Source organism: Prinia subflava, chromosome 1, assembly GCF_021018805.1.
Source record: "Prinia subflava isolate CZ2003 ecotype Zambia chromosome 1, Cam_Psub_1.2, whole genome shotgun sequence".
Lineage (NCBI taxonomy): Eukaryota > Metazoa > Chordata > Aves > Passeriformes > Cisticolidae > Prinia > Prinia subflava.
Window position 1 is genome coordinate 20,510,087 of NC_086247.1, and position 25,927 is coordinate 20,536,013.

The window sequence follows — 25,927 nt, forward strand, 5'->3', positions numbered from 1 at the left end:
CGGGGGCAGGATCCCTTTGTATGTTGTATTGTGGCATGGAGGATTGCTGGGTGTGACCTTGTATTAGTGACAGCATCCAGCATCCAAGTTATCCTGGGATTAGAGATAGAAGATAATGCATTAGCTTAAGCTTTTCATTGTGTCCATTTTCTGCATTTCTGAGACTGTTCCTGTGATACTGATAGACAGGCACAGGAGCTCATTTCAATGTGATTCGAGACAGGCAGGTGCAAGAGGTCTGATGTGGGGGCTGTGCAGCTCTGCTGGGCCAAAACCTGGGAACTGGCTGCACAGGTGCTTCCTTGGGTCTGGCTTGCTGTGCTCACAGCACTGCAGGATTTCAGCTGAGGGACAGGGATGAAGATTGGATTTACCTTTTAAGTGTTGATAGATATGTAATACTTTTCTCCAGTGCTTGAATGGATTGTGTCATATGGGTGTGTCCCCTTGGGTATCTGCTTGTTATTATTCTTAGTATTAGCCCTCCCTTGGAAAAGCATTGTAGTGGTACTTGCACACTTCTGTCTGCTCTGGTGTGGAAGTCTCATGTTTGTTGGCTTACAGACTTCATTGACATTTTAAGTTGTCCTAAAGAGACCTGATCACTTAGAAAAACCTACCAGGCCTCAAGTAGCTTTATTTCTTAATTCCCTACTTGAAGTTGTTCATCATACCAAGCTGATTTTGGGGATTTTAGGGGTTTGGGGACTTTTGTTTGTTTTGGTTTTCTGTGTGTGCATGTGGTGTGGGTTTGTTTGGTTTTTTTGTTTTGTTTTGTTTTTGTTTGTTTTTGTGGGTTTTGTTTGTTTGTTTGTTTGTTTTGGTTTTTTTGGTTGTTTTACATTTTGTTCATTTGGTTGTTTTAAGAAGTACCTTTCCTTCCTCTGCAACATTTACCTTCAGTATTTCGAAATGGAGTAACTCTGCTGCATTTTTGAACCTAATCTACTTTTAAAGAGCAAGATGTGGTGGAAGGATGGGCCCTGATATAAACTTGTCTGGAAATGGAAATCTTCCTTGAGAAAAGTCTTGTGATGAATAAAAGTGCCGTGTGGGAAATCTGAGCTATGGTAGTCCTGACTTAAAACCTTTTTGGTTGCTTAGTGTGAGCATAGGTCCCTTCTATTCTGATCAGTTTCTAAAGGCTAGAAATTGGAGTTGCAAAATTAAAGAAATCCCCACTTGGCTTGGACAAACTGACTTTGTTTTCCTCACAACTGTTTTTGGATTAATTTCAGTAATATTTAAAGAATATGTGTCTTGATACAGGAGCCATCACTAAACTTTTGGTCTAAAAGTGCTGCCAAGCTAGTGCATTTCTTCAAGAGTGTTTGTGATGAAAATAGGTGTTGCTTCTAACTTTGTCCTTTGAAATAGTTTAATTGCCTTTAATGAGAATTTTTTGAAGCATAGTCTGTCAAGGCATTTATATTGGAGATTTCATTTACCACAGAAAGGTCTTAGTGAAAATGTTGATCTTAATGTGAGAATTGACTAAATCATCTCTGCCCGTACCTCTTCCTCCAGAGCACTGTCATTTGAAATTATTGCACTGTCTTATTAAAATTAACCTGGTCTTAAATAAACTTTTCCCTTCAGAGGGTCAGTGGTTCAATACCCTGCAACTGTGCAGGTAGAAAGGCTTCGATTGCTGCAGGAGATTATTTCAAGTTTTTGCTTGCACAGAGAGGCTCTACATACAGAGTATATAAACACATCTTTCTGCTTTGTTCTTGTTTTCCTGGGGCTTGGTTTTGTGGCTGGTGTTCATGTGAGTGCTGGTGCCAGTGCAAGGAAGGGGAGGACTGAGGGTGGGACCAGCAGCCCAGCAGGGAACAGCTCCAGTGGGGTTCTGCATCAAATTCACGTCCTCCTTGACTTACAGGAGCTTAGCAGCAGTACTTGTTAATTTTACTGTTTCAGCAGTTGCATATGAGATGGTTGAGGCATGAGATAGTTTTTATGGGTTTTTTTTCTTTCTGTAGAATAGTTTAGTACTTTCAGCATTGTTGCATTTTATCTTTCTCTGTTTCCTGCTATTAAAGATGGAGAGCAGCCTCTTTTCAGCAATGCTAGATCTCTTTTGGCCTGTGCTTGTTGCAGATAGACCTACTCTCTTGAGACTGATGTTACTCATGGATTCATTGACTATTCAAGTCTTAGCTTTCTGAGCATACTTCTTTCCTATTACTTCACTTTTTACAGGTATGAAAGGAGTATGATGATTTTTTTTTTTCAAATTTAAATGTCTATTTCTTTCGTAGTGGTCTGGTCTTGTGGCCAGGGCTCTTTAAATGTTGTTCATAGATTAGTATAGTAACCATCTCCAATGAAGTGCTCCTTTTTTGCTGTCAGCTTTTCTTAAAGGCAATGCAGTGAGTTTAAAGATAGGTTTTCCTATTCTGTACTTATTACTCATGCGTGCCAGGAGAAAAATGTTAATGGGAAACTGCTCAAGATTCCTGAGGGAAACTGTTAGGTGATAAACTCAAGACATGAAACTTCAGGGATGTTTAACTTGTCAAATGTTATGCAGCAATCCTTGCTTGCTGTATAAAACCATATGATACAGTGTGGAGTGTATGCTGCTCAGCTTGGGGTTCATTCCACAGTCTCCCACAGCAGTTCACTCTTGTGGGTACCTTTTGCACAGACTGCACGGACGTTTGTGTTTTCTCTTGCCTTTGTGGGCTGTCCTCACAGAAACCTTATCTGCATATGTACTCCTGGCCTGTGTGAAGTAGTTGTGGCTGGAAATTGGGAGTGTGAAATCGCCTACTTACAAACCAGCAGCTTGGCTTGGATAGCAAAAGGCAATTCTAAACATATTCGATTCTTTCCTGCCGTCTTCTTTTCACTTTTCCTTTCTTCTTCAGCTTGGAAGTTACTTCTGTCAGTATAAAAGACCTTGTTTCTCAAATGGACTTGGAGATTTTTTTCCATATTTTTCCCCTCAGGACAAATACTTTAGAGTTAAGAACTGTTGCTAATGTTAAGATTTCACTGTTTGGACCTCTAGTCTGTTTTCTTTCTCATGCTCAGGGTTTGCAAGTAGCTGAAGGCAGTTGTCCGTAGTCTGTGTGTAGAAACTGAAATGAAGCAAGTAAAAATGAAGGATTTAAAGACATGGATACAGACAGAGGAAAACAGTGCTGGTGTGCCTGTCTTTTTGTGAGGTTTAGAAAGGTGTTGCTGATTTATGCTATGATGAACATGGTACCAAAGCTGAGATTTTTTTTTCTTAATTGAGAAGACCTTGCACAATTTTTACAGAATTTGTCTTGGTTTTATATCTTGATATAATACAGATACTCTGACTATAATTGGAAGCTCTTTAGGGATTTTTTCACATTATTTGTCTCCTTTGGGAAGAAAGGAACCCAAGCTTTAATTGACATGCCAACCCGATAGTACTCCAGTGTCTTTGCTGCCCATGTAGGATCTTTCCTAAGTGTATTAGAAGTTACCTTAGCAATTACTTTGTTGCTTTCCACTTTTGGACACAGTATCTTGTAAGCAGGAGTGGTATTTAGGTTGGCCCTTTCTTCTGCTCTGATATTTTGAACTTTTGAAGACACTGTTTACTTTTAGTAAAGGTAATGTTTTACATTACCCTATAAATAGTGATGTTTCACTGGATTGTTTCTTCTGCTAGTCAGAATTTGTTTTTGTCTCTTTTGCCCTTGGCTTTTGTTCAACTGTTTCCTTGTATTTTCTGTTTTGGGGAATTTACTGTCATATTTTTGGCTCTCACATGCCACATACTTGGATTTCCTAGAAGATTATAATCCTTTCTCCTCTGGGATACTTTATTCAAGCTTATACAAGGAAATACAAGTATATCTGCAGTTCATGGTCATTGCTTTATGTTTATTTTGTGCATGAAGTTGTAAATAGTTGTGACAAGGCAAGAGTAGTGGTTTTTGATAGTGACTTGTAAAACACACAGAAATCCAAGCAAACATTGGTTCTGTGGCAAGGGTAAAACTCCAAAGCAAAAAATCTCTAAAACAAAAGTCTGATTTGAAGCTGAACACTATCCAGTTCTGAAACAGACCAGCAGCACCAAGTAATATTTATATTAAACTTCAATAAATGTGGTGGTAAGCTGTTCCCATAACATCATAACTATGCTTTGTGAGTGGATGTTGTGGACTGTGGAGTATGTCATCAAATAACAGCTTCATTCCTTTCTGTTTCAGATTAAGGGAAGTTTCAGAGAAGCTGAACAAATATAATTTAAACAGGTAAGGCATATCACATGCTGCTGTAAGTCATTTAGGAAAATATAATATCTCTAACAGCAACAGGAAGCAGATGATTGTAGTGTAGATGATGGAGCCTTAGAAATCCTCAATGCTACTGATACTGAAGTCCAGACATGCTTCTTATAACACAGTTCAGATAACACAGGAAGAAGATGGGAGGTTCTCAGTTATAATAAATTACATTATTAAAATCTTTGTTAGAAAATGATTTCTTAACATGAGGTATAAACCCTGTGTATTGCTGGTCAGATTAAATTAAAATGATCACTTTTTAAGATCTTTCTCCTGCGTTTTATGTGCTGCGTGCTTCAATTAATGCATGTTTAGTCATTTTTGAAAGTTTTTCGTATTGGTAATCACCAATTTTCCGTCCATGCACATTTTTCCTTCCATGCACAACTTGATTTATTTTTCAGACTTCAAAAATTCTAAAATGCCATAAATTCTCACTTTTATTTTCAGCCACCCACCTTTGAATGTATTGGAACAGGCCACTATTAAACAGTGTGTGGTGGGACCAAATCATGCTGCATTTCTTCTGGAGGTAAGTTGCTGAAATCTTCTCAGATAACAAACTTGAAACCATTCAGTTAAAATTAGTTATTCTAATATTAAATTGATTAACACTCTTCAGTAACTGAAGATTTATGTTTTAAGCTTTATGGTAAGCTTGACGTAGATTTCAGTTTTGAACACTTGCTTTTCTTGTTCTAAATACAGGATGGTAGAGTCTGCAGGATTGGGTTTTCAGTTCAACCAGACAGATTGGAATTGGGTAAACCTGAGAATAGTGATGGGTAAGAAATGCTTTTCTTCTAAGATATTTTTTTAACTTGATAAGCAGCTTGGCTGCTTTTCTATTTTTCTTTTTATTTGTTTGTTTTTGAAGTAGATTTTGGAATGGATACTTTGAGAGAGACACAGTGGTTATGGTGATGCAGCCAAACAGCCTAGGATGAGAAACTGGTGTAGGAGGAAATAGTATATGTGATTCTGAAAGAAGTGAGACAAGCTCTCTTTAACTTCAAGAAACAAACTACTCCAAAAATAATTCTTGAGAAGGAAGCTGTGTTAAACTGTTAGTTAAGCTTAATGTAGAATCCACTCTGAAAGTGGTCCCATCTGGCAGGGCTCACTTTCTAGACCTGTGGTGCTCCATCCAGGTAAGTCCCCCTTCATAGGACTAATTAACAGTTCACATTTGAATTTAAAGCACTTAATATTGAAGTAGCATACTCAGGCTCAGGTTTACAGATAGAGCACCTCCTGATTACAATTTGTACAGATACACTAATGGAAAACCTAGTACAGTGGCTAACTCCAATCACTAATTAGCTTAATATGTATTTGCAACTGTGCTATTATGGATTGCTTGTGTACGTAAGGTCTGGTAGGCATGCTTTCCACTTTCTTTTTCCAGTGTACCTCTTAATATACACTTAGATTAGTTTGGAATTTTCCCCAAGGGTGTTGCTTAAGCTGGTATGTTACCAGACTAAGTCCCTGAGAATTTCAACCTGGGATTCCAGGTTTTGTTCTTAACCCATTTGGGATTGTTTTGTGACTGATTTACCATCTTTTACTTTCAGTTCAAAGTTGAGCAGTGGCTCAGGGGCAGGAAGGACATCCAGGCCAGGCAGGACTAGTGACTCCCCATGGTTTCTGTCTGGTTCTGAAACTCTGGGCAGACTGGCAGGCAACACCCTTGGGTAAGTTTTGATAGGATTGAGGCTGCAATCTGTTTGTTCCATATTTGAGTATATGTGTATACACATATATAAATTGTATGCAGTGTGTCTAAGGGAACGTATAATCACAGCAGTTGTGTAGGTAGAGTATAACAAAAAACCCTTGATTGACTTGGTTAAAATAACAGACATTTAAGTGACCCTTCAGCACATAGGATACAGAGAGTTCTTCATATATGTGTGAAGAATAAATTGGCTTAGGCTGTGTTGTCTTCTTTTGAATGTTTTTTTAGTTCCTTGATTTTTGAAAAGGAGACTTTTAGAGGGACACTATCAATTTAAACCATGATAGGCTAGAAGCATAAAGTGAAATGAGTGCATTTAAGCAGGAAGAACATTCATTATGTGCTCCATTGTTTTGTGCCTTTCACCCCCTTGCCTCAAGTCATGAGTGGTGTTTTGATAGCCGGGGTCCTATACGTAGTAATAGAAAGGGAACATTTGGAAAAGGTTGTTTCTCAGAACTTTTAGAATTGTACTATATTCGAAATGTACTGTATAGATCCAGATTTCTTGTCATTAGCTTTAAAATTGATGGTGTCCCTTTTTATAGAAAGGCAATTTTCATTCCATAATGACAGTGATCTCTTTGTTACATGTTTTTGTAAGACATGTCTAACTATGCTGCTTCCTAAGGTTACTAACTCCAGTAAGGAGAACTGTGGTTTCTGCATGTCAATGATATGTTAAGAGGAGGGAACTACACCTTTTCCATGAATATCCAGAAAATTTCTTATTTTTTTATTACCAAATAAAGTAATTTCCTTTGGGCCTTAGTTGCATGAAGAATAACCATCCTCGTAACCTTCCCAATTTTTTTCTGAAATCATTGTGCATCTGAACTTAAGAATCCATGTGTTAAATGTCAAAGAAAAGCTAGTATTGTCATGTTTAAGAACTTATTGTAGGACGTGTAGCACATTTTTTTCCTCATTGTTCTTAGTTGAGCATAATGTGTTAAAATTGCTTGAATCTTGGAGACCAACCCTGAAGTGTTCCTAATGTCCTCTCTTGAATGGCTTGGAACTAGGTAGTTGAAAGTCACTGAACTAACAGCAGTATGCAGTATAACTAGTCTGTTAAATGGAAGGAATAATTATCTTAATAATTTGAATCTAGCAAACTGTGGAGCCATTTGAGCAGATAACTGGATTTAGAAAACTGCTGGCATGCTGCTGCACAGTGGGGAGATGTGGTAAACTAGTAGGTGAACAGAAATGAGAAGAAAGATTTCTATTCTGTATTGATATTTATTTTAGGTTTAGACAGCTTTAATAGCAGTGGCTGTGTCTGTATTGTCTTTAACAGGACCAGGTGAGGACACACAGAATATTTGAATTATTACACAAATAAAAATGGTATTAACTGTTAGATGTCTAATTGGTGCCATTGATAGTTTATAACTTAAAGTAGAAAATGCATCTGTAGGAAGAATTAATATCTAATATAAAACTTTTTCTTTAACCCCCCCACCTCCCTGCAGAGGGTTGAATTGACAGTTGCTCTGTAGGTAGAATTTGACTTCCCCTCAGCCCTGTTCTTTTCCTCTCAACCACCTTCCCACCTTTAGAACAGTTTAAATGGCTCATTTTATTTAAAATGTCACATTCTTTGGTGTTGATTTTTCTTTTTTTTCTGTTTTCAATACTATCCTTTTTTTGGTTTTTTTAGAATTCTCTTTCTAATTCATGAGACAAGACTTTTCCTAAAGACATAATTGAACTGGTTTTTGTCTTGTCTTGTCATTGTCTGTGTCGCTAGCTAGAGTTCTGCAAATGTAGATGTGTCTGACAGGGCCTTGTCTTAAGCAGACCCTCGAGTTACTCTGTGGTTGCAGGATCTTGTCAGGAGGAAAAAGAAAACCCAATTAAAAAAGGGTTCTAGTAATCAACTGAAGGCATACCATGCAAGACAAGTATTCTTAATTAGCTTTTAATAGCTACATATGATAGACTTTTAATGTAAATTTATTAGATACTGTTTCAGAGAACATATCTTTATTTTTGTGTCTGATTTTAGATGTTTTCCTGGAAAGGAGTTTAAGACTTGAAGTGGTTGATAGCAGAAAGGTTCTGCTGATACAGATTATTAAGTAGCAGTAATACCATATCCAATATCCTTTAAGGTGTATTACAGGATAAAGCTTAGTTAACCTCGAAGAACAAACTGAAGTCTCTTGTCTTTCATGGCAGCAGATTATCTTGTCTTAAATTCAGAGCAGATTCAGTTGACACAGTTCTGTGGTGATAATTATTAGTGGATAGTTTTAATGATGGTGAGATGTCTATTTTTTACAAGTCACTGTCTTTTTGTTGCCATGTTTTGGTGCTGGTTCATAGAAATGAAGAAACTATTCAGTCAGTTCAGGCATGTTTTTGCAATGTGTACAGTTAATGTTGATTTCTGCAATAGGAATAGGTAAAAAGTAGAGTATCTCTTGAAAACTGAGGATCAGAGAACTATCTAGTGTAAGGTTTCTTTTGCAGTAAAGATTACATGATTTTTTCAGTGTAATCTTAACCAATTTAGTGTAAATCAAGTATCAGAATCTTTAGACGATCCACCTAAGTATAGTGATCTTCTGTCAGAGCCACTGACAGTGAAGTTGGTGCATGTGTGCTTTTATGACAGGAAGTTGACAGAGAAGTGTTAAATGTTATTCTGCTGCTGCTGCTTTTAGAAAATGTGGGAATTAATCCTTTCATGTGTTTATGTATGTATACATCCACATAGCTATTTGAGTAGCAAAGACTGAAAGTTCCAGTTGGAGTCCTGTTTTTTTTATTTCTTCTTCAGAATTTTATCAATTTCCTGGTGTTCTTGTTCTTTCTAGTTTTGAGAGTTACTCTTATAGTGTTTGTCTGTGAAGTCAAGCTGCAGTATTTTTAGAGGCTATTTATAAGTTATTAATAATAAAACTAAAGACTCTTGAAGTATGCTGCTGTATTAAAAAAATAAATAATCTAAATCTTCTAGAAGTCGCTGGAGTTCAGGGGTTGGTGGAAGTGGAGGAGGATCTTCTGGTAGATCATCTGCTGGGGCTCGGGACTCTCGAAGGCAGACCAGAGTTATACGCACAGGACGTGACAGAGGATCTGGACTGCTGGGGAGTCAACCACAGCCAGTGATTCCAGCATCAGTCATTCCAGAGGAGCTCATTTCACAGGTACGGGAACTACAAACTGCTTGTTGCCAAAAACTTGGAGAGCTGCTCAGAGCGTGTGTACCAGGGTGTGTTGTAGTAGTGCCTGTTCTCCAAGCAGCAATGGCCTGCAGTTGAAGAAATCGACTTTCCTTAGCTGAGTTGGTTTTATTCTTAAATACAGAGTGGAAGGGATAAACTTTTGGATTCTAGAATTTTCATTTCCCAAATGAAGAAGGCCATGTTTGGTTGCAGAGGGGAGATTTAGTGAGAAAATCAAATATTTGAGAATAGTATCAAATGTTAAGTTTCTTGAAGGAATGTAATGAAGGAGGGCAGATTGACTTTTTTTTCTTGTTTGATAGAAGGAATGATCCATTTCAGATGAAAATGGAAGACATAAAATTTATTTATTCTCTTTAAAATACTGATAATTTTTCTTCATGGATACCTCTGTTTAGTTTTTTATAAATGTGGCTTTTATGAATGTTGGGTATCAATTGCTCTGCTTTTGCCTTTTAATACGCTAAAGTCTGAAGAAGCTGTTAAGTCTGTTAAAACTTTTGCTGTCGTATTTTAAGAATAGAATAAATTTAAAATATGTGACTAGTTAATTAATTTTGACTGTTAGCTTAGAACTAGTTGCGGATTGACATTTGAAATACAAATATTAATTGCTAGGTCAAAGATAATCTTCTTTACTTCGCTTGCTATGATATTTTGCCTTCTTTTTTTCTTTTTTAAATAGTGTACTTTGTTTATCTTTAAAACAGAATATGTCTAAAACATTCTTGAGGTAACTTTAAAGCAGAGCAATGGGAAAGATCTTTGCAGATGGTCTGTAGATTCTAGGAGGTCTCAAAAATCTGTAAACTTGTGGGATAGAATGTTATGACAAAAAAAATACCTTTGTGTGCTGTTAGAATGTCCTTTTGGTTTCTTTCGCTTGCCAACAGACCATTTTACTTGGTTGCTTATTTTTACTCTGTTATGAAAATACTTGGTACGTGTTTCTTACAAGTTCTTTTGGTTTTGATCTTTCAAAACTCTTATCATCTCTGACATTCAGTAGAGGCTGATCTGGAAAAACAAAGTGCTCTGAGTCCTAGGCTTAGTAGAATAAATCAGAGTTTGTCTGATTTTTTTGTAAATTTATTGCATCTGATGTTTGGAAGGTTTTATCTGCATTTGCACTTTGTTAATAAAAACTTCAGTGTTGCAGAAACTGCTGATGATAAGCCCTTAGGAATAGAATGATGAGAAGAATAGAGTCCTTAACGTGACTTTGTTTGAAGGCCAGTGGAAAGAGAAATTAATGTAAAAGACAGGGATTGAGGTATAGTTTTGGTACAGAAATTGATTGCATACTAAGTTTAAACACTTTTATAGAAACATACAGAACACTCTCAAACCCAGACTTTGCTTATTGTTTAACTACAGCATTAAACATTCACAGAAATAGATTCTAAGATTCCACTAGGAAATTTAGTTCCAAAGTTGGAGTTCAGTGACCTAACTGGAACTGTGAGAAGGCTGGGTATTGAGTACAGGATACTGTGAAAAATTGATATGAGCTTGTGTCTGTATGTACAGTTACTGACTTTTGATTCCTATTAGACTTTTAGAATTAAGCATTTTCTTCTGAATAGTGTTTGGTGAGCTCAGAATGACCAGTAACCAGTTCACCCTCTTCTTACAGGCACAAGTTGTTTTACAAGGGAAGTCCAGAAGTATTATTATTCGAGAACTCCAACGAACAAATCTTGATGTAAACCTTGCTGTAAATAATTTGTTGAGTCGTGATGATGAAGATGGAGATGATGGGGATGACACAGCAAGTGAATCATATCTTCCTGGAGGTTTGTATCCTGCAACCTTTGATAAAGAAATGCCAATGTGTTCTTCTTTTTCTGTATTTAAGTACTGACAGCAAGCTCTGTGCTGTGCAGGGTGCGCAGCAAAGACAATTCTCACTTACAGGAGCAAAATCTAAAGATGTACAAAACAAAACATGGACTAGGATGTCTTGAGGGATTAGGATAGCCCCTGAAGAATACCTGTTGATACTGTTTGTGGGGGCCATGAAAGTTGTTTTCCTTTAGGATCCCAGGCTTTGTAACACTAGCATTACTTTCGACTATTTTGCTGCTCAATGAGATGCTGAGACTGCTGTGTGGCTTGCTTATAAAAGCTAATTCTAAAACTTTCTAGCGACTTGCGTGTTTTTTACCACTAACATATATTCGTAATATTTATACAAGTTTATAGAGCAAAAATTGGATGTTTTTTTAAATCAGAAAGCCTTAATGGAGTGCAAAACAGTTTACAGTGGTTACAGTTAGACTGAGAATTTATTCTTCATCTCAAGTTCCCCTTGTAAATGCTGTTCTAGCTATAATGGCACAATCCTGTAACATAAGTGCAGCTTTTTTTGAAATACCGTCTGTCCCATAAAATTGCTTTTTATAAAAGACTTCGAATGTTCTTTTGCATTGGCTAAATAATTTAGGCAATCTTTTCTTGCTGAGTGAACAGATTTGAAAACAGCAGCCAAATCCAGTATTGTGTTAGTTGCACTGCACAAGAAGAACACATCTGAACTCTGGCTACATAGTAGCTTTTCTTCTGTGTGTCAAAATGATGTTTTGATATTTTTCTAATAAATGGTTTTTTGGGGTTTTTTTTCTGCTCATCTGGTTCACCAGGAAGGTTCATGGGCTTCGTCCATCTTTATCTTGTCAGTCATGTGATTGGAGAATGGTTTTTTTTAATTTCTGCAACAAAAGCTTTGCATTTCATTTTGCTTCTTCTAGTTTTAGTTGCATCTGTCAAGCATCTTTATTTTGCTGTAGAATCAAAAATCTTTTGGTGAAAGGGGTGAAAAATCTTTAATCTCAGTCTTATTGTTTAGTGATCAGCTTAATAGCATTAGACAGATGCACTGGAGGAAGTAAATTCTCCTAAGTTTCCCAGTGTTCAAAGCACTTCTTAGTCTTAAGCATGCCCAAGTGTATTCCTCCAGAACTGGCCTTCAGAAGATAAATCACAGTTAGGAACTTTTACTGTAAATTACTGCTTTTAACCATACTAATCAGCCTTCTAACAGCATTAACTGTTCTCTGAGTACCTCTTACGATCCTAAGGATTAATTAATAGGGACTGTCTGACAACCTGTGACTGGTAACATTTATTTGAAGGTGCCTCCACTGCAGTGTGTGAGTCTCATCTGTTTGAGATGGGTTAAAGTAGTATGCAGAGTTTCACTGTCCTCACTGGATGTCCAGAAAAAAAACTTCTCCTTGGCCTAATCTTTAAATCTTCTTCCCTGTTCAGAGTAAATTTCCTGTAAGGGACTGCAATGTCCTAAAATTAGGACCTATTTAACCCCACAGAGAAATTTGGCTAATTTTTTCCCAGTTTTCATGGGAAATGATGTGGAATTGATGACTGAAATGACACTTTATCTGCCTTGACACCAGTCTTCAGAGATGTAATTCCTGATTTGTAGAATGTGCATGCCTTCTCTGTCCTGAGTTTTACAGGTGCAAATCAGTTTATTGCACAGAAATGAATTAGTTTGATATCTGAATCTGATGAGAAGTCTAGCTGAGCACTAGGCAGTGCTGTCATGACTCTACTGTTGAAACATTGAATAGTAAAAATTACGAGCTTTGCTTGTGTCACGACCATGTGAGCTAGTTCTCAGGAAAACCAAATGGGCAGAGAAAGTTGCCAATAGCTCTTCTAAAAAGTATTTTGCTCTAGAGACTTTGCGGTCTTCTCGCTTTCACGCATTATCTCACATCTGGATGCTCCTTTGGATAAAACATCATCAGGGAAAACTGTGGATAGTTGATAAATGCTATATGCATTCAATTGTCAGGCTTTTTTATTGTTGTGAAAGATAAAGAATCTTTTTTAAAATTATCCTTTAAAGCTTTTTGATTTTCATTTCAAGCCCCAGGAAAGCAAATGACAACAGAATTTGCCTCTGGACTTTTGAGGCTCTTGAATTTCAATTAAAAGCATATGTTAATTTTGTCTTTCTGCCTTCTGCACGTCTGATGCTTTGTGACTCTTAAATTTAGGGGTTACTTCTCTAAGCTTTCCAAGACAGAGAAACTTTTTTTAAAGCACTTTACATATGATTTAAAAAATACTAAAAAAAATATTAATAAACTGAGATACCTTCCAAGTACTGTGAAATTAATAAATTCTTGTTTAATGGATCATGATTTCTTAATATATCAGTTGTGATGATTCCAGTTAGTATTGTAAATGTTATACATCTGACATTTTCTGAGGTAGCAAAAAGCGTTTCAATCCTTCCTGAATTCTTCAAAATGTCTTAAGTGAAGTGCAGTGTTACTTTTCCGTACAGATTGCTGTCAACGAGTCTCTTAAATATTTATTTTTGGATGCCAGTATACTTTGATTTTTGGCTTCTCTAATCTAGTCCTGTTTCTTTTGTTCTATGATAGTTAGCAGAGAGGACTGTGGGTTCATTTGTTTCATAACAAATACATGAGGAAAATAATCAAGATAAAAATATATAGAACAAGATCATTTAGCATAGGAAAGACTCAGCAGCCTCTGTGAGGGTTCTTGTGGGCTTTATATTCTGTTAATACTCTGAATAGAGATGCTGTAGATGTTAAAATGTTTTGTTGTCTGTGTAGTTTAGAGGAGTGCAGATTTGCTCAGTAACTTCTGCATGGTACAGTGGGTTCTTGGTAGTGAGACTTGTGAAACGTGGGTTTGACAACATCCAGGCTGCTTTGCAGAGAGATGGGCTGGTATTGCAGCAGGACTTACTGTGCTGGCTCCCAGTGAGGGGAGATGGGAACTGCAGCTTAGTGTAGGATCAGCTCAGTGGTTTGCCTTTGGGGAAAACAATTAGATAATGGGGTTCAGGGTTTTGTGGTTTTGTTGTTGTGGTTTGGTTTACTTTGTTGTTAGGTTGGGTTTTTTTTTTCCCTCTGTTTTTGTGAACTTTAAGTTGAGTAATATTTTGAATAAATATTATCTTATCAAGAATGAATTCTGGAGTTCTGTTTTAGTCTAGTTTCCTAGGAAACCAAAACAGATGTTTCTCTCCTTTTCACTGACACAGTTTTGCCAATTTAATCCAAACTTGAAAGAGGAGCAAGTACTGAACACATTGAATACTTGAATATTTCATAAAAGTGTTCAGCTGAGGGGAGAGAACTTATGATTTTCCCCTTAAGGGAAGAGGTCTAAAGTGAGCTCTACTTGAGATCAGGATTGATCTAAGCAGTGCCTTCAGTTAAGGAATCTGGTGATAATGCTTTTTGAATTGCTGCTTATGTCCATACTGAAAACCAGGGGTTTTTATTGTTTTGGTGGTTTTTTTGTGGGGGTATTTTTTTGTTTCTTTCCTCTGAACTGGATATCCTTTTCCCTCCAGTTTTCCACAGTATTTAGTAGTGAATCATAGAAATTTCCTTATGAAAATAGGAACATCAGAAGTATCACACCTAGATGTGAGGGGAGCAGTGTGATTCTGGTCTAATACAGCATAGGAGATGTGTGGGAAATAAAGCATAGAGAATGTTTGGGGCTTTTTTTGTGGTAATTTTTTTTTTTTTAATTCTGGATTCTTAAACTGGATGTAGCCTTGCAGTATCTGTGTTTTCACAGCGCTAAAAAAATTCCAATGATGTTTGAAGGGGAGTGGATTTGGCTCCTATCCCTACTGGTTTTAGCACCTTTCTTTGCTGATATAGAAAATGGAAGAAGGGGGATCTCTTTCAGAAATACTGGAAGAAAATTAAAATCTGATTTGAAGCTGAAATAAGAGGGTAAGAAAAGGCTTCATTTCGTTACTCATCTTAATGCGTATTTAGCCCAAACCCACATAGTTTTGGTTCTTATGTCTGATAGCTTGAATTTTCACTTTTTTTTTTTTTTTTTTTTGGAAACACAGCTTAACTCAAGATGCCTGACGTGGTGGAAGGTGTGTGTGTGTGTGTCACAAGTTAGTACGTGTTTTCTGTCAAGAGGATTTCTCACGTAGTTTACTGTAAAAATATCCAGTATTGTCCATTTTGAATGAGGGTGGAAAGTTCTTTTCTGTACTGGGCAATTTGGTTCCTAGAAAGAGATGAGAAGTCTTTGTAGTTTTTTCCTGGACCAAAAGATCCAACCAGAACTAGCTGCTAGACTATGGATGAGTTGGAGCATACCTAGGAAAAGGTGATTATGGGAGGAGGGAGCAGTATGTCAGTGTTGGGAAATACAACAGAATCTCGTCTGTGTTCCCAGCTCTGGAAGTCTTTACGTACGAGTTGACACTACAGGTGAGGTGTGCTGCAGCTTTATCATTGTGAAAAGCCAGCAGCAGGTGGGGTAAGGGTACTCAGTGACCTGAATTGTTTTAGATAGAGCCTGTTTGCCAAATGTGGATTTTCTTTTTAAAATTTCTAAGCAGTCTCTCATGGATGACTTCCTAAAGTGTACCATGTGAACTATGGAGTCCCAAATGGTGTGCTTTCAGAAGCACGGCCTACAATTGAGTGGATTACTTAATTAATGCAAAAAGCATTTTATATAGGTCTTGCCTTGAATCCACTGTGCTCACTGATTTATAAGTGCTGTTTTTCTGTGGACAGTTGGTGGTATGTGTTACATTTTCTGTAGATGAGGGTTTAGAAATACAAGGATGAATATTCTGATGTGCAGGGATGTGAAAGTCTAAGTGAATTAATACCAGCTCTAAGAGCAGACTTCTGGCTCCTTTTCAGTTTTTGGATACCCTCTACTTAGAGTTCCTCCTTCCATTTCATTCCAAACCTTCACTGAGGATGTGAAAGTCTAAGTGAATTAATACCAGCTCTAAGAGCAGACTTCTGGCTCCTTTTCAGTTTTTGGATACCCTCTACTTAGAGTTCCTCCTTCCAATTCATTCCAAACACTGAGAAAAAGACCCATAATAATCATAATTCTGCTGTTAAGAATGCTTGTTTTCTAGCCACTGTTTTGTTTTATGCCTATGGGATAGAGGCTGAGAGCTGGATGTGCAGAATTTCTGGATGCTCTGTCCAAGTTTCCTGAGGGGAGTCTGTGTATAGCCTCACGTGAGCTTCATGGGTGGTTTAAGCAGATGAGGTTGTCCTGCTGCCAGAAGGCATTATCCTGCCATTGCACGGGGGTGAGATTTTTGGGCTTGTATGGGCTAGTGAACCTAATTTGAGGAGCCTGATTTTTTTTTTTTTTTTAAAGTCAGATTTGCTTGACAATTTGCGAAGGGCAAAACTATTTCCTTTGGCAGCAAGCAGCACCAAGTCTGGTCAGCTTTGCAGCATACAATGAAGCTCTGCCTTTGGGGCTCTGATTGCTCCATTAAGTCAGACTGAAGATCCCTTCCCACCGTACTTCTATACCCAGTGAACTGTTTCAAGCCAGGTGAATGCACTAGTTGTAGATTCAGAAATTCCTCCGTGTCCCAGGGAGGTGCCTGCCACAGGGATAAAGGAGGAGAGTAGGACTGCCCTTTTGGAGCAAGATGGTGCTCAGGTTCAGCTGACTTGACAGTCCATATTGCTGGCCTTCAACAAGTCACGTGAATTTCCAGTAGCCTCTTTTGTGTGTGTATAGAAGCCTTACTGTAGTTAATGGAAGGAGATTGTTTGCATTTTAAGGATGATCATTACTTCAGGGAAACTTAAATTTTCTAACGTAGAAGCTAGGGCAGTCACAGTATTTAATTTAAGTTCAACCTTTTGGTTTGGTTGGGTCTTTTTTTTTAAACTGCGTCATATTAAAACATCATGCTTTTTCCAGATGACTGTTGTTGTTCATGTAGCTACCATTTAAAGCTTTGTGTTGAGAGCTGCAAGTTGCTAGCTTGTGAATTAAATGAGGACGTCATTCAGTGAAAGAAACATTCCATGGAGAAACGTGCAGTCTTTGGCATCAAAGATGTGGCTGAGCAAAGGCCACCTTTCTCCATCAGCTCTGTCCTCCCTTCATTCTAGGTCACCTTGGGAATCCTGCATCATGAGTGTGTGTGCACATGTGTGTATTTGTGTCTGTCTTACTTTAGTGCTTTGTTCTTTCAAGTGACAGTCAAAAGTTTGAATTTCTGGGATGTAGAACAATATGTTTTGGGCAAGTTTGAGAAATGTGCTTAGGTAAGTGACAGAGCAGTTCTTGCAGGGAAGCCGGTTTTGTTCACTAGTTCGCCAAGCTTGATTGTAAATGTGGTTGCATAGGAGGCACATGAGTTTGCACTGGTGAATCTGAAGAGCAGAAATTTAATTAATAGATAGGATTTTTTTTTGTTTTGATATTTGTTTAGTTGATGGTCTCTCTGGCTGATGTTTTAAGTAGCTGATTATTCACTTAAGACCCTTGTCTCCTCTTATAGAGGATCTTATGTCTCTTCTGGATGCTGACATACATTCTGCTCACCCAAGTGTCATTATTGATGCTGATGCTATGTTTTCAGAAGATATTAGTTACTTTGGTTATCCATCCTTTCGGCGCTCATCACTTTCCAGGCTAGGCTCATCCAGAGGTAATTTTGCACCTTTTTTCTTTGTAATAAGTAGTTTGCTGTGGAAAAGCTAGTGATAGTGCACACCGGTGGTTTAGATGCTGATTTAATGTGAAAGTAGACTATGATATGTTGTCAAATATAGAGTAGACAAGCAGACTGTTCCTCATCAAAATTATTAATGAATTCTGACTATTAGCAGGTAAGTTCTGCAAGAACATTGGTAGTCATATTTTAAATATAATTGTTGATTATTGGTGTTGCAAAGTGTTATAAAATTATTGCATGTTAAGTTTATTTTAAACTGTAGTGTATGTACCTACTAATAAATAAATTTCATTACAAAGATATAATTTGGCTCAAAAATTAGTAATAATCAATGACATGCAGCATTCTTAATACTTTTCTTTTAATTTTATTCTTCTTTCTTTCTTTTGGGTTGCTCTTTGTACACTGTTCTTCACATTTCCTTAGTTGTTCCATAGCAGAAGTTACTTTTATGGAATGAGAAACTTAGATAACAAGGAGGGAGAAGAAATCTAAATTTTACTTTTTTGAAACATTTTTATAATTGGATAAGGAGAACTATTGGCAGGTGATAAAAAAGGCTCCTTGAGCAGTGCTAGGGCATTTTTTCTTTTAAGCATTATACACTTGAAAGATTTATAACAGACCATGCAGCAATTTCTTATCTTTTTGAGGCTGTTGCCACAAATACCTAGAGTATTTCCAAACTGTTAATCCAACCTCTGGTGTGATTGTTTATTTAGTACAGTTTTGTTGCCTTTCATGAACATAGTTTGTTATATTAATTGCTGAACACGTGAGTTCCTGTTACAAAATTATTAGTCAGGGGTCAGTGTCACGTTTGCTAGAAAGTAAGTACGGCACTTACATGAAATACATCTGTAAGACAGGCTGTTGTGTTTGGCTTATGTAAAAACTTTCCCATTTGTCTAATACAGCAAAAGACCCAAGACTTGGTGTAATCCATTGAAACGATGATATAATAATGCAGTCATCTCGTTTATGTAATTCCAGTTGATTTTTGTGAGCATAAGTGAGCTACTTCATAGGTTAAATGCATTTATGTGCATGTGCGAATATTCAGCATCTGACATAACTCCTTCTAAATTCCTCCTTTCTTTTCCTTTTCTAAGGTTATTCTATATAAGACGTTACCATGAATTTTATAGTCCTTATTTTCCATGCATAGTTGACCCGTGGAAAGTTAGTTTGATTACCTGATTAAAAAAATTTTTCTGCATGAGCGAACTGCAGAGTACTGGCTTTAGACAGTTTGTAGGCCAGTTGGAGGGGAAGCATTTTGGTAAGGAACATTTTCCTGTGAGGATCCTTTTAAAAACTTGTCTGACTCTTGAAAAGTTTTCATTTAATCTACTCAAAGCAGATACACTTTAATTTATTAAATCCAGTCCTATAGAATATTTCTTTAAATGAAAGGGGTTGGATTATCAAACATTTATGAGAGCTTTTTTTAATGCTTGCTTACTTTAAGCTTTTCAAATGACTGTTTTTATGGGAAAGTTGCTGTGAAACTCTCTAATAAATACTCTTTTTTGGTTTGCATAAAGCTATCTGACAGACTGTAGACTTAAGATTCTTCTGTTGTTGTAACTACATTGATAAAACTACAACACTGCATATTGTACTAGAAAACTTTATATAGAAATGTTAAATGTATTTGGCCTCTTATGATGTCAGTGAAGTTTCTCTAGCGTTTTTTCATAGTGTACAAAACTAAAAGCCTTTATTTCTAGCTTATTTTATGTTTAGTAATTCTAAAGTACATATTCTTGAAAGAGTTAATATATTGAATGTTGCATGTCAGGACTATATTTTTAATCTGTGTGAGTAGATTAACTGCTGTTAGTTGCATCCTGAAGGGTCTTTACTAGAGAGTGGCTTACTTTTATCCCACTGGTGTGACCCAATTGCATACCAGTTCTCCTTCTTCCCTTAGAGAGAGACTCTGAGCTGTTGCGTGAACGTGAGTCCGTTTTACGTTTACGTGAGCGAAGGTGGCTTGATGGAGCCTCATTTGATAATGAAAGAGGCTCAACAAGTAAGGAGGGGGAACCAAACCTGGACAAGAAGAATACACCTGTTCAAAGTCCTGTTTCTTTAGGAGAAGACTTGCAGTGGTGGCCAGATAAGGTATGGAATTTTTAAAATCTATTACTTGCATGCTGTGCAATAGATCTGTTGGGTTTTTTTTTTTCTGTATAAATACTGCGAGTTGCCTTTTTTGCTATCATATCTTAGTTTTGTGAGCTAATGTAATAAAGCATATTCCTTATTTGCATATAATTAATGACACCCTTATAGCCTCAGTACTGTTGCTAGTGTTTTAATTTCTTTCTCCATCTACTTTGAAGATACTGCTGTAGATCACAAGGTTTGGGGTTTTTCTTTCTTTTGTTTATTTGGGTGCTCAAAGCATTTATTTGGCAGTAGAAAACTCATGAAACAATCTAAACTAAAAATATTTCATCAAGGAAATACTTTTCGATAAGCATTATTATTCCTAGAGATACTTTCAGTTTTGAGTGGATTAGGCTTTTAAACTACAGTGGTAAAAATTTGCATTTATTTGCAGTTGTGTTTTGAGTTGATCTGTAACTCGGTTTCTCCTTCAAAATCATTTGGCTTTGATTAGCTGTTTTTCTTTGTAACCTTAATTCCATTTTCAAGGCAAGAAGTATTTACCGCAGGAGATAAAAGTAATAGAAACACCAGCTATATGTTGGTAATTGAGTATCTGTGGTCATTGTCATTATGGATTACCTAAATGTTTGGGGACATGAGTTTTTGAAAACCTAAATAAAATAAAACCCAAACCAACCAACCCACCCAAAAAACTTTGTAAGAATGGAAGTGATCATCTGTGTTTAGTAGACCAAATTTTATTGACTTGGTCTAGTGTTCCCATTTCTGTCTGTCCACAGGATCTGTGAGATTACTTTTTTCATCTGTCACACTTTGTTTTTCTACGTCTCTGTTCATTTCAGATTAAACTAGATAGAAAGCTTGAAAACAGAGGTGAATATAGAGGCCCTTTTCTGCTAACAACAGCATGACTTTAGATGCTATTGTCTTCTTTTGGGCATTCAAACTGAGAAATTAAGAGCTCTAAAAAGAATGTTTGTCTAGTAGTTGCTCTCTACCAGATCTTTTATGTCTAAAGTGTTTTTTCTTTGTTTGTTTTGCATTTCTTATTGTTGTTTGGTTTAGTTTTTCTTCGTCTAGTAACACCAAACTTCTCTATCAATGAAAGTTGGCAGCTTTTGTCCCCCCAGCTTAGAATGATAAAATCTAGCTTGGGTAGAGAGACATTTCAGGAATTTAGCATCAAACAATAAACGTAGTTCAGCTTTGGAATACTGACTCATCATCTGTGTTTTGGTAACGTTACTATGGCCATTATTACCGGTGTGAGGTTTTTTTGTTTGTTTTGCTGTGATACCTAACTGTATGCCTGTGCAGTTTATATATACTGAACTTCTTCCCACCTACCTGTTTGCATATGCACTCATATAAACCCCAGCTTCCGTGCTTCCAGTTAAATGAAGGTGTCTTACTGGAAAGGCCTTCCATTTTTATTTAAAAGTAATTAAACTTTCCATCATTTCCTTCAGCTGAACATTCATAAGAAATGGTTCTGTGTCTTTCCTGCTATAAATCAAATATGAGTTTTTGTTGGTAGTATTTTGCAACAGAGATTCTTCAAGGTGAAAATCCTGAGGAAGATGGTTTAGCAGAGAGGTCAGTTCAGATGTTTCTTCCATTTTGGAAAATAGGAAGGAGGTCTTGAAAGGTTAATGGAAGAAACAGTAAGCTAGGGGGCAAGTTAAAGCACACAAGAAACCACTATAAAAGAACCAGTCATATTTGCAAATATTTTTCTGTCATTTTTCATTATTTTGACCTTTAGCATTTGGGACAGAACTCTGTAGAAGGCTGTGATGAGGGTGGTTAACTTTTGTTTGTGGGAGGTGAAGTACAAACGTGAGAGGCACGGGGGAAACTTCTGGAAAGCTGATAGTGCTCCCAAATGCATCTGTTTCACCAGCACTCTGAGACCAACAGTGTATAGACATGCTGTTCAGGTACTGAGTTTTCTCCACCAAATAAATGTCATCAACTGCTCAGGAATCCAAAGGAATGAGTACATTCTTCTGGTATTTCAAATATTGTTGCACTGTAGTACTATCAGTCTACACTTGAACTGTATCAACCTTGTGCCATGTGTATCTGTAATGTAGTAATGGCAGGTATGGCTGGTTTTTCCCTGCTTGACTGTAATTTAGGTGCAAACCAAGCCTTCAGTTTTTTTAAGTAGGTATGTTCTGCTTAGCTATTGAGATACTAAGATTTTGTGAGTAGTCTGCATCATCTTCAAGTGTGTTAATTTCTCTGGTCTGAAGTCAGAATTTGTAGTTGAACACAAGTCTCAGATTTACAGAAACAGCTGTTTTGTTGTTTGTGCACCTTTGGGCAGTTGGTTGAATGGCCCTCTGGAGGTGAATGTAGCATTGGTCCTGAAGATACTTTGATGGAAGGGAGAGAAAAAATTTGATTGGCACGTCTTGATAATATTCAGCTTCTGGTACAAAGCTGTTTGTTTTTAGAAGATATGTTAGCAAGATGAAAAGTCAAAATGAGAGTGTCTTGGAGCAAACATTAATTGCTTTCCATACTTAACTCTGAGGCATTAGACCAGCTAACTTCTGGAGATTGGTCTGTGCTGATAAGATAGAGATGCATCTCATTAGACCACAGTAGGTTCTGATGAGAGTTCTTCCTCAAAATGTGCCATGTTTATGTTCATGCCATGTTTATGCCATGACATGTATTAATAATCACGATGTGAATTAGTATTCGGGTTACTTCTGTGCTGTGTTGGTAGATGCCCTCCAGAACAAAATAGTTCTCTAATGATTTAACTAATTCTAGAGACTCCTGTCAGGATATAAAAGAGATTTGCTTGTGATTGCTTCTGACCTTTCCTCCTGCTGCTTTTCTTTTCTTTTCACCAAAATACTGGTGAGCATTTGGTAAGAGCTGTACTGAGTGAATCCTGTGTCACTCAAGGACACACTCACACCTTTTGGAATGCACACTTCTGGGCATGAAAACAGTGAAAAAAAATGTAAATTTGGACTTATGAAACTAAAAATGTTTCCACTTGTATACTTCTGTGGCAAAAAGTCTCCTAATTTAGAGGACAGATAAATGTAGTGGATAGTGGAACTTTTTTAATGGCTGTCTGAGTTCAGTTTCCCCTCAGATGGCTGAAGTACTTAAATGTGGTGTATTGTAATCTGAGAGTCGCTTAAAGATACTGGGAGATAAGCACTGCAGAGAAGACTAGATATCATGTACCTCTCTTTCAGTTCTGTAGCTGTAGGAGACAGCATTTGATTTTATACTAGTTTAAGTTGGAAGATTTTTTTCATTTTTTGTGAAGCTCTAAGTGGAAGAAAAATTTGAGTTATTAGGAGTAAGGAACTTCAGAAAGAATGTGTTTGTCCTGTAGCTGCACTTGCTGAGGAGCAATGAAACATTACAAATGGTTCTCAGTAAACAGAATTTAATATTTTGTGAAATCACTCAAATTCTCTGTAGTTTGAGATCGATTTCAATGCAAGGAGGAACAGGAGTTTGCAAAAGTGAGGTTGTAACATTGCGTAGTTCCAGCAACAAGGATACGAAACCCAATCTAAGAGGGAGGAAATCAGACCTGGGAGGTCCCTGTAGGTACAGGATGAAGCAAATAAATGAAGTGATGATACATAAGTAGTAGAAAGATACCAGATGAGTTTTGATAAAATGTTAAAAAGGAGAAAAGGGCAAGAGGAGTAACCAGTAATTAGAAACTTTTCCATCATGTCAGGTTATAATAATGCATTATTGAGACATAGCATACTGATTTTTTTTTGAACTTCACATTGTTTGCAGCTACTTACTTTCAGAAGAAAAAGATAAGAATTGTTTAACTGATGAAACAGTGAATTTGATAATTGATTTCGTGGGTAGCTTGGAAGATACCTTCCTGACTATACTTAGCAATGGAATAGTGGAATTATGTTGCTTTTTTGTTCATTTCAAGCAGCCAGAATTTCAAACAGAAACTTTTTTTTCAATGTTGCAAGTCAAGAGATCTTCTCATCTCTAATTGTGTGATCAGTGTTGTGTTTTTGAAGCACCATGTAAGCTCTTAGTAAACTGTCCAAGTTAATTGCCATGTATATGCTATTGCTAAAGTTCAGGAAAATAATATCTTTCTTTCTTCCCTCACTTCATCAGAAACAATGATGTTTTGTGTGTGAGGGCATGCTGATCGTGAGACAATTTGAAGATATCTTTATTTTCAGGTTCAACATTCATGGGTGCTCTGAAAAAAAAAACCAATTCCAAGTTCATTTTTTTGCATTTATATGTTTTATAGATGCATTTATAATACCATTGTCTTAGACTTTGTATTTCTGTGTTTGTAGGATGGAACAAAGTTTATTTCTATCGGAGCTCTATATTCTGAGCTTGTGGCTGTTAGCAGTAAAGGAGAACTCTATCAGTGGAAGTGGAGTGAATCAGAGCCTTACAGAAATGCACAGGTACTGTATAGCTTTCAATATTCCCCTTCCAAATTATTTATATGCTTTGAATATCTAAAATACTTTTTTGTTTCTAAAGAATCCTTCGCTACATCATCCACGAGCCATGTTCTTGGGGTTAACCAATGAAAAGATTGTGCTCCTTTCTGCAAATAGTATTAGAGCAACTGTTGCCACAGAAAATAACAAGGTATGAAACGTTTGCTGGTTGCTGAATTTGACAAAGCAAATTGCTTTTCTCAATTGCTTGCAGTGTATTATGGAGAAATTGTTTCTTCAGCTTCATCTGCACTAGAAAGTGCTTAATTCATTTGCTCATTCCTTTCTTTTCCTCCCCATCTGGTGTTTTGTAGAAATGCAAAAAGTTTTTTAAAAAGATACTTATCAAATGTAGAGGTAAAACACTGAAATGATACCTGGTGTACCTGATTATCTGAAACACTTGGTTTTTTGCTATTATAGTAGAAACTGACTCTGGTTTGAGAATAGAGGAACTTGTTAATGTTCTGCAGAGATTTAGTAGAAAAACTAAGGACATTGAAGCTTTCAGTGATGTAAAGTAAGTTAACTTAAATATGCTTTTCAGCCCAGTTAGAGTGAACTTGAAAATTATTTGGTAATGACACCAACACGTCCATATACTTTATGACAGGTTTGTCTTTTATTTTTCCCCAACCTTTTTTGTCAAGGTTCAGGGCTGGGAATAGAAGGGGAAAACAATTCTGAAAAGCTCTCTTTTGGGGAAAGAAGATGGTAGGGGATAAATTTCCAAAGGGTAGAATTGTTTCCTTGTGTTGTGATGCATTTTTCCCCCCTCTCAAAACCAGTAAATACTACATTAAAGATGCAACTGATGTGCAACTTTTTTTTTTTTTTCCCCCTCTACCTTCTCTGTTCCTTTCTTTCCTTCTCCCTTAGGTTGCTACATGGGTAGATGAAACTTTAAGCTCCGTAGCCTCTAAATTAGAACACACTGCCCAGACATACTCTGAGCTTCAGGGAGAACGGATTGTTTCTTTACACTGCTGTGCTCTCTACACGTGTGCTCAACTAGAGAACAACTTGTATTGGTGGTAAGTAAATACTTTGTGTTTGTGTACAACAGTGGATGCTCTGGGTGTCTTCATGTCTCAGGCTCTGAGAAGCATTACAAAACTCCTGAACCACCATTGTTCTGAGTTTGATAAAACCACCCTTGATTTTAGGTTCCTTTTATAAAATATATTTGTTCTTTTTTTAAAGACTAAAGCTTTTGGATCCAATTACAACATCTTTAACAGAATAAGGTCATTTTTTTAGATGTTTATAAATGCTGTAGCATTCAGATGTATCAGTATTACACAGGCTCAGAGAATAATCTTCTCTGTGCCTTTTGGGTCTTTTTCAGATTATAAATACAGGACAATCTTACCCACACAAGAGGTCGATGTTCCTCTGTCTGGCTCTGTTAGAAGATGTGGTCTGTTAGCTTGTGGTCTAAATCTTAAAGAAGAGGGAAATAACATCAAATGCTCCCTCTGGAGTTTGTTGTTAACATATAATAACCCTTTCAAACATGAAATATTAAATATTAGTTGAAATGTTTTAACTAAGAATGTCATGATTAAGAAGCC

General features: G+C 36.8%; 1 protein-coding gene across 1 annotated transcript in view; it reads left to right on the top strand.

Annotated features, from left to right (window-relative positions):
* UBR5 (ubiquitin protein ligase E3 component n-recognin 5) overlaps window positions 1-25,927 on the top strand; it is an 83,676-nt gene that overhangs the window by 13,500 nt on the left and 44,249 nt on the right. Inside the window, exons 2-12 of the mRNA XM_063389920.1 lie at window positions 4,203-4,247; window positions 4,731-4,812; window positions 4,989-5,065; window positions 5,858-5,977; window positions 8,993-9,182; window positions 10,858-11,017; window positions 17,548-17,697; window positions 19,643-19,854; window positions 24,198-24,314; window positions 24,394-24,504; window positions 25,233-25,387. Coding sequence (XP_063245990.1) covers window positions 4,203-4,247; window positions 4,731-4,812; window positions 4,989-5,065; window positions 5,858-5,977; window positions 8,993-9,182; window positions 10,858-11,017; window positions 17,548-17,697; window positions 19,643-19,854; window positions 24,198-24,314; window positions 24,394-24,504; window positions 25,233-25,387 — 1,419 coding nt within the window. The remainder of the gene's footprint in view (window positions 1-4,202; window positions 4,248-4,730; window positions 4,813-4,988; window positions 5,066-5,857; window positions 5,978-8,992; window positions 9,183-10,857; window positions 11,018-17,547; window positions 17,698-19,642; window positions 19,855-24,197; window positions 24,315-24,393; window positions 24,505-25,232; window positions 25,388-25,927) is intronic.